General features: G+C 42.7%; 1 protein-coding gene across 1 annotated transcript in view; it reads left to right on the top strand.

Annotated features, from left to right (window-relative positions):
* Gnl3l (G protein nucleolar 3 like) overlaps positions 1-8611 on the top strand; it is a 32154-nt gene that overhangs the window by 10851 nt on the left and 12692 nt on the right. Inside the window, exons 3-8 of the mRNA XM_021153372.2 lie at positions 3104-3144; positions 3733-3840; positions 5286-5402; positions 6450-6533; positions 6835-6970; positions 7804-7910. Of these exons, the coding sequence (XP_021009031.1) occupies positions 3104-3144; positions 3733-3840; positions 5286-5402; positions 6450-6533; positions 6835-6970; positions 7804-7910 (593 nt within the window). The remainder of the gene's footprint in view (positions 1-3103; positions 3145-3732; positions 3841-5285; positions 5403-6449; positions 6534-6834; positions 6971-7803; positions 7911-8611) is intronic.

The raw sequence follows: 8611 nt of genomic DNA, 5'->3' as shown, positions 1-8611 counted from the left end.
TTTTTGTTTTTTTTTTGCCTGCCTTTCTTTTGTTTTTTCTTGGAGCCAGGGTTTCTCTGTAGCCCTGGTTGTCCTGGAACTCACTGTGTATACTAGGTTGGCCTCGAACTCAGAGATCCATATGTAGAGTTCTGGAAGCCTCTGCTTACTGAGTGCTGGGATTAAAGGCATGTACCATTGTTCCCAGCCTAAAACTTTTCTCTTTATCCACAGGGTTCAGAAATTTTGTCAGATATGCTAGGATGGATTTTGTTGTTGGTAAACTTTTTCTTATTTTGGCACTACTGGGTCATTGTATGCTGAGCATTTAATCCATTACTGAACACATTCCCAGATCCCACTGTCTTAGGTTTTTATTGCTGTGATAAAACACCATTACCAAAAAGCAATGTTGAAAAGGAAGGGTTTATTTCAGCTTACATATTCTAATCACACAGTCCATCATTGAAGGAAGGAATTCAAAGTAGGAACCTGGAACTTAAGGAGAGGCCATGGAAGAGTGCTGTTTATTGGCTTGTTCCTCATGCCTTGCTCAGCCTCTCTTCTTTCTTTTCTATTTTCTGAAACAGTTTTTCTGTGTAACAGTTCTAGCTGTCCTGGAACTTGCTCTGTAGACAAAGCTGGCCTTGAATTTATAGAGATAGGCCTGCTTCCTTCTTAGTGCTGGGATTAAAGGCATGCACCACCACCACACAGCTTTAAAAAAACAGTTCAATGTATTTTAATAGCAAACTCACAGAAACATCACAAAAAACAGACAACATACTTGCATGTAGTACAACTCCGAAAAGTATAGTGAGTGGATGGAATCTACTGTCTGGTAAAAATGCTGCAAACACCATTTAGTTGCTGTAAGTAAGAAATTTACTTAGCTTTTTTTTTTTTTAAAATATGCTGGTATTGTCTAGAAAATTTTACCAGGTTTATTTATAATTGTTATAAAGTTGAACTGTTGAAATGTGTTCACTGAAACTTTTTTTTTTTTTTTTTTGGTTTCTCTGTGTAGCCCTGGCTGTCCTGGAACTCACTCTGTAGACCAGGCTGGCCTCGAACTCAGAAATCCACCTGCCTCTGCCTCCTGAGTGCTGGGATCAAAGGCGTGTGCCACCATGCCTGGCTTCACTGAAACATTTTGCTTACATTAATGCTTTACATCTTGTGTTTATATTAAAAAAATTCACACGCAAACAAAAACTGAGAAACTGACAATGCCTGATTCTGTCCCCTGTGTTTCCACTCACAATCATATACTTACAGACCTTTTGACCCTATGGAAAAATATCTAACATTCAGAACTACTGATAACAGGAAGAGGATTTTTTTTTCTTTTGAGAATGAAATGTTTCCCCTCATATTGAACTCTGAAGCACATACTCCGAATATGCAGCATGCTAACTGGATATCTTTTGGCATAATTGTTACATGTTTGGTATGGATAGCACATAGTTTGGGATCTTCAAAAGGCCAACTTCCTCAGACATAATGATGACAAGTTGTGGCATGGATGTAGGGAAAGGTGAGCATTTATTCACTGCTGGTAGGTGTGTAAACTGTACAGCCAATTTAGAAGTCAGTGTAAAGGTTCCTCAGAAACCTAAGAATAGATCTGCCACATTTTATGGCACACACTTTGCGTAACGTATGTTCTCATATAACTGTGTTTTTTACAGAATGTATTTTCATTCATGTTTTTAATAAAGTTTAGAAGATATTTTGAACTTACAAAAACATAAAAGAGCCAACCAGATAGGCTTCACCTGCCTCCTGCAAAACACCAATAGCTGCACTCTGGAAGCACACATCTGTTTTGAAGTCCTGAGCAGTTTTTTGCACCAGACACTGAAAACAGAAGTTCAGTGGACTTCTGTTAGTATCTGATTTCATAGAGTGCTACAGTATCAGTCCTGTAACAATGAAGTTTCTTCATCTCCCTCTTGTGAGGGGCTTGTGAGGGGCTTTTGTAGCCAGGTGTTTCCTGGGTGCTTTACCAATGGCAGATAGATGGACAGTCTTCTTTGAAGGAGCCATGATATGGACACCTCCTTACTTATCCTCCTCTTTGGCTGGAGCTCTGTGACTGAGAGGCCATGCTGGCATTACAGTGCCTGGCCTGCTTTCTTATAGAACCCTGGACCACCAGCCTAGAGATGGCACCACCTACAATAGGCTGTACCCTCTCCCATCAATCACTAAGAAAATGCCCCATGGGCCAATCTTATGGAGAGATTTTCTTAGGTGTAGTTCCCTTTTCTCCAGTTTGTCTCAGTTTGACCAGAAGATGAACAGGGCACCTATGTTTTAATCTTGATGCTCTATATACCTTTCCCATCTAAAAGCTTAAGCCTATCTTCAAGGTAAAGAATTTTCATCTGTTATTAAAAAAAATACCTGATTCTCTATTTGTACCTTTTCTTTTTCAAGAATTCTGTTTTGAAGATTAGTTTCTATATTTTTCAGTTTTGTTCTCATTTATAATTTCTTTTCTTTGGATTTTTATTCCAAATAAGCTCCCTCTGTGGTCTTCTAGCCTATCAATTCAGTTGTTGCTGCTGTCCTTAATGAAGAGCTTATTTTGACTTATGTGATGGGTTACATTCCACTGTGGCAGGGAAGTCATGGAGGGGAAAGCGTGATGCGGCTGGTCTCTGGCAACTATGGTTAGGAAGTGGAGACAGACGAATGCTGGTGCTCAGCTGCCTTCTGTCTTGTCTTCCTCTGATTCAGTCTGGGATTCTAGTCCATGGGATGATGCTTCTACCCATGTGTGTTTCAACCTCTGTGGAGACGCCCTTAGAGACACACCCAAAGGTTGTTTCATAGTCTTCCTAAGTAGTAACAAATGCACATTCAGGTCAATCAAGAGAATTTCATTAAGAATTTATGGAGTTTACACTGAGACAGTTCTCTGGGTATTATGCCCACTTACTTCCTCTTGACAGGTGATGGTCTTTGCCATGTGCAGCTCTATCTTATGCTGAATCTAGACAGACATGGCGTCTGAGACTTCTAAATTTCCTAGTTGTCCTGGCATTCTGATTAAAGCATTAATAGACATTGGGTAGGGGGGTGATAGCAACTCTCTCTCTCTCTCTCTTTTTTGTAGAAAACAAAAAACCAGGTAAAGGTTCCAAAGGCTGTAAGAAGGTAAGTGGGCCTTGCCATTAGGTGAGGTGTGTGTGTTGTTGGGAGTCAGATTAGTTATGGGTGACTCCTCAGAGGGAAGGACAGATATGGCCTTTTCCCCACTCCATATGGTTGTAGGAGAGTTACCTGAATATCTGAAGTTTTTTTTTTTTTATTTGAAAGCCATATACTGCTTTGTGCTTGGTTTACATATAAGGGATTATTGACATCCCTATGTACTTTTATAGTGGTGGGTATTGAGCCATACTGGGCCTTGAGCATATTTAGCAAGGGTTCTACCACTGAGCCACACACCCTCAACCCCCTCAACTGATCTATTTTTTGATCAGTTCTCAGGGCTTGTTGCTCTGGGTTCCAAGACCTCATTTTGGGAGCTGTATGTCAAGAAAGGTTTCTCTTTGGCTTTGGGAAACCTTCCTGGCTGCCCTTGTCCCTACCACTTTCCTCTCAGTTCCCTTACCCTAGCCAGACAAGCAGATTTCAACCCTCACCCTCAGCTAGACTATCTTCCCTGCTTCTCTGGGTGGGAGGTGGTTTCCATGGATTCATTAACTGTGTTTAATTTTTCTTTTCTTGCTTGGCAAACAGCCTGCAAGGCAAAATGGGAAGAAAGTAACCTCCAGACCATCATCTGCTCCCCAGATTGTTCATGGCAATGACCATGCCAGTCGCGAGGCCGAATTAAAGAAGAAAAGGGTGAGCCTTTTGTCTTTGGGGAGTGATGGCCTGGTTTGAATCTCAGATCTGCATAGTTTTGGGCAGAAGGGCAGGGGTTCTTGATGTTCTTTGTGGTTGGGATGGGGGGAAGTGAGATAGGTCAACTTGATGCTGGTTTAAATTTTCCCATTTGCTTACCTTGTTTTACCCTCCCAGTTCTCTCGTGTTGTCTCTGTCATTTCCCATTCTGTGTGTCTGGATGGCTCCGTCCTCTGTGACTTAGCATTTTGCAGTCTTTTGCTGCTTTTTTTCTTGTTTCCCTTGTTGAGGCAGGATCTTGCCTTGTTGCCCAAGCTGGTTTTGAATGCTTGGGTGTGTGAAATCCTTCTACCTCAAACTCCAAGTATCTGTGCTACAGGTATGTGCCAGTGTGGCAGCTTCCTCTTTCTGCCTAGTGCATCCTATGACCTTGTCCTTGTTTGGACTTAAGTGTTTTCCTGTCAAAGTGCTTCTCTCTCTGCTTTGCAGCTACTCTTTTTATTTTTCATCCTTTTATTGTTTTCAATTTTTAATAATTTTTTTGAGACTGAGTTTCTTTATATAAAAGTTCTGGCTATCCTGGAACTCACTCTGTAGACCAGGCTGGCCTTGAACTCAAGAGAGCCACCTGCTTCTGCTTCTTGAGTGCTGGGATTAAAGGTGTGCACCGTGATCACTCAGCACTTACTAATTTTTTTTGACATTTTCTTTTTTTTTAAAATTTATTTATTTAATATATGTAAGTACACTGTAGCTGTCTTCAGACAGTCCCAGAAGAGGGCATCTGATTTAATTACAGATGGTTGTGAGCCACCATGTGGTTGCTGGGATTTGAACTCAGAACCTCTGGAAGAGCAGTCGGAGCTCTTAACCACTGAGCCATCTCTCCAGCCCACTAATTTTTAAAATAATACTGTTTTTTCTTTCTTTGTGGTGGAGGTGGTGGTGGGAGGGGGCAAATGCAAGCTTGAACATGCCATGGTTCATATGTAGAGGTTAGAGGGCAACCTATGACAATTGGTTCTCTCCTTCCAGGATAGATTTCAGGGATTGAACTTAGATTGTCAGGCTTGAATGGCAAGCCTTTCTACCCATGAAGCCACCTTGCCAACCCCCAACCCCTTTTCATTTTTAGACTTGCTTGAATGATATAGGGTCTTGCTATGTACTCTGGCTGGCCTGGTAGCCTAGAGGTCACTATGTGATCCTGGCTGGCCTTGATCTAATAATGACAATTCTCCTGCCTCAACCTCTCAAGTTGCTGGATTTAGAGTTGTGTGCAACTACACCCTGCTCTTTTATTTTTTTCTCTGCCAGTCTCCTTCCCTTAGTCTCTACATTTTTATTCTGGCATATTTTTGCTCTCCTGTCTTCTTCCCTCTATCCCCAGTTCTTTCCTTCTATGTCCTACTCAAATCCAGTCACAGTGTGTGCTTGTTTGTTAGGTCGAGGAGATGAGGGAGAAGCAGCAAGTTGCCCGGGAGCAAGAGAGACAGAGACACAGAACCATGGAGAGCTATTGTCAGGATGTCCTGAAACGTCAGCAGGAATTTGAACAAAAGGTGAGAAAGCAGTTTTTGTTGCTGGCTGGGATTGGAGTGGGTTTGCTGTTTTGCTGTAAAGGAAGAAATAGCTACATAGTGACACTTTGTCTCAAGGAAGGGAAAAAAGAGAAAAGACAAGGGGTGTAAGGTCAGAAGAGGAAAGGTATGAGTGCAGAGAAGGAAAACAACTGGGGGAGAGAGGTAAGAGAAGAGGGAGGGAGGGGACCATTGGCAGCAGATGTGCCAACAGATGTGGAGAATGCCTTTCTTAAGTTTGAGCCTGAAGATGGAATGGCAGTGGGTCTGGGGAGCAGGAGCGGTCTGAGTAGGGATGTGGCAGGAGGGAGCAGAGGAAGGGAAGACTGAGAGACACCTTCCTTGTGGGTGTCTTTCCCCTTCTGGCATTGTTGTCTCACAGACAGGATACGCACTTGCAGCTCCCACACCCTTGATGACATGCAGTAACGGATTTGCTTCCTGCTCCTTCATGCATTATTTTCTTCACACTTTCTTCTTGTTTCCCACCTAACACCCTTGTGACCAAGCAAGCCTATGTGTGCTGCTCACATGGAGTCAGTTGTTTCTTTCTACTGTGGTTTCAGGAATTGAACTCAGATCATCAGACTTCACAGTGAGTGTGTTTAGTGGCTGAGCTATCGGGCTGGCCTGGTCAGGGCTACTTTTAGGTGATCTGGGACTCACCTGAATCCTCCAGCTTCCTATGATTTTCTTTTTAAAAATTTTTTATTTACTTATTTATTTATAAAGATTTATTTATTTATTTATGTATATTAGTGCTCTATCTGCACATATGCCTGCATAACAGAAAGCATCAGATCCCATTACAGATGGCTGTGAGCCACCATGTGGTCGCTGGGAGTTGAACTCAGGACCTCTGGAAGAGTAGTCAGTGCTCTTAACCCCTGAGCCATCTCTCCAGCCCTCCTATAGTTTCCCAAAGCCTTGCTATATCCTCCTTCTTTCCTTATCTTCACTACTTTCTTCTCTCTCCCTACTTGGCCCTGTTTCCCCTAGACTATTCTCTCTCTCCTTTTTCTTTTTCAGGAGGAAGCTTTGCAGGAATTAAACATGTTTCCTCAGTTGGATGATGAGGCCACAAGGAAGGCCTATTACAAGGAATTCCGGAAGGTAGGAGGACTCATTTTCCTTTTTCTTTGCTTTGTTTTTAGATAAGATCTTATTATTTAGTCTAGGCTAACCTAGAACTCACTAGATCCCAAACTGTCCTTGAACTCCTTGCAATCCTCTTGCTTCATCAAGTGTTGGGATTGTATGCTTGAGTTTTATAACAAGTATCTATTTCTTAAAGCTCCTTGGTGAGGACCCCAGTTTATTTCCATTTGTTCTTCCTGTTCTTTTCTCTAACTGAGATGGAGACTATGACCCCATCTGCTCTCAACCTTCTTCCCCTGTATTTTCTGTCTTGCAGGTGGTAGAGTACTCTGATGTGATTCTGGAAGTCCTAGATGCCAGAGACCCATTGGGCTGCCGCTGTTTCCAGATGGAGGAGACTGTCCTTCGTGCAGAAGGCAACAAGAAGCTGGTCTTGGTCTTAAATAAGATAGGTAGGTTTTAGAAGGGTTGGGGAAGACAGGGAAGGGTTAAGCTAAGGCTAGCTCAGATTAGGTGCTGAGACCCAGCAACTCAGTGGCATCCAGAATAGTCATTCATGCTAGGAATTGTTCAAATTTCCAAAGCCAGAAATATCATCTGATATACGCACAGACATACACAGAATGTAACATGGATTGAGGGGGTAGAGTCTGAACCTGTTTGCCTTTTAGCCCTCTTTCCTTGCAATTTTGAGCTAGTTCAATGGCTGGTCATTCTTCGAGACCTGTATCTACAGACTGGAAGTCAAAGATTGGGGCAAGCACATGGCTTGGAACTCATTGAAGGTGTAGTCTTATCCTACTGTTGCTATTTTCTTTGGGATATCAGACAGGTCATACCACTCACAAGAACTTCTATTTCTCAAACAGTAAAGAGGGTCCTGGACATCTCAGTCTCATAGCTTTGTTGTGAGAATTAATACAGAGCTTGGTGTATAACCCACTTGCCACAAATCATAGCCATTCTGGGTGATCGCTTTTCTTTGACACTTAGTCTGACACAGAATGATTGGGAAAGGAAATGGGAATGAAATATTTGTACACCTTGGCATGGAATGAGGTGGCTTCTTTACATATTTTCTTGAAGAAAATAAACCTCAGGGACGGCCAACTGGGTCCGTGGATCAAACTGTCCTTTGTAACTCCATCCTGGGCACTAGGCAGGGTCAGTTAGGAAAAGATGAGAAATCTGTTAGTAGGAGGTAGACCTAGACATGGGTGTGTGGCTTGAGGGAAGCCATCAAAGTAATGATCTTACAAGTTGTGGCTGTCCCTATTTTTCCAAGACCTCGTTCCCAAGGAGATTGTGGAAAAGTGGCTGGAATACCTTCACAATGAACTGCCAACTGTGGCTTTCAAGGCCAGCACCCAGCATCATCAGGTCAAAAACTTGGTAAGCTTTGAGTTAGGTGGTCTACCCTCTTTCATTGTGGTTTGGGACCATGGTTGTACGTGTTAAGATTTGGATTGGGCTTCCAGCTTTGAGGTATTTTCTCTAGTGGGTGACTTGTTAATTTTTATTTCAACTTCTTCCTGTATTATTGCCCTTCAGAAAGCATGCTTTTTTCCACTTGTGAGGATGTAATAATACATGCTATCTACAGGAGATCTGGAAAATAGAGTTAACTACTTCTTTTTTTTTTTTTCTGCATATATTTTTTAATTAGGTATTTTCTTCATTTACATTTCAAATGCTTGCCCAAAAGTCCCCCATACCCTCCCCCTCCCCACCCCACTCCCACTTCCTGGCCCTGGTGTTCCCCTGTACTGAGGTGTATAAAGTTTGCAAGACCAAGGGGCCTCTCTTTCCACTGATGGCCGACTAGGCCATCTTCTGCTACATATGCGGCTAGAGATATGAGCTCTGGGGGTACTGGTTAGTTCATATTGTTGTTCCACCTATAGGATTGCAGACCCCTTTAGCTCCTTGGGTGCTTTCTCTAGCTCCTCCATTGGGGGCCCGAGTTAACAGTTAACTTCTTAACTCTTCAAAAAATAACCATTAAGCCGGGCGTGGTGGCGCACGCCTTTAATCCCAGCACTCGGGAGGCAGAGGCAGGCAGATTTCTGAGTTCGAGGCCAGCCTGGTCTACA

Source organism: Mus caroli, chromosome X (genome assembly GCF_900094665.2).
Source record: "Mus caroli chromosome X, CAROLI_EIJ_v1.1, whole genome shotgun sequence".
Taxonomy (NCBI): Eukaryota; Metazoa; Chordata; class Mammalia; order Rodentia; family Muridae; genus Mus; species Mus caroli.
This window is presented reverse-complemented; position numbering and strand designations above follow the sequence as displayed.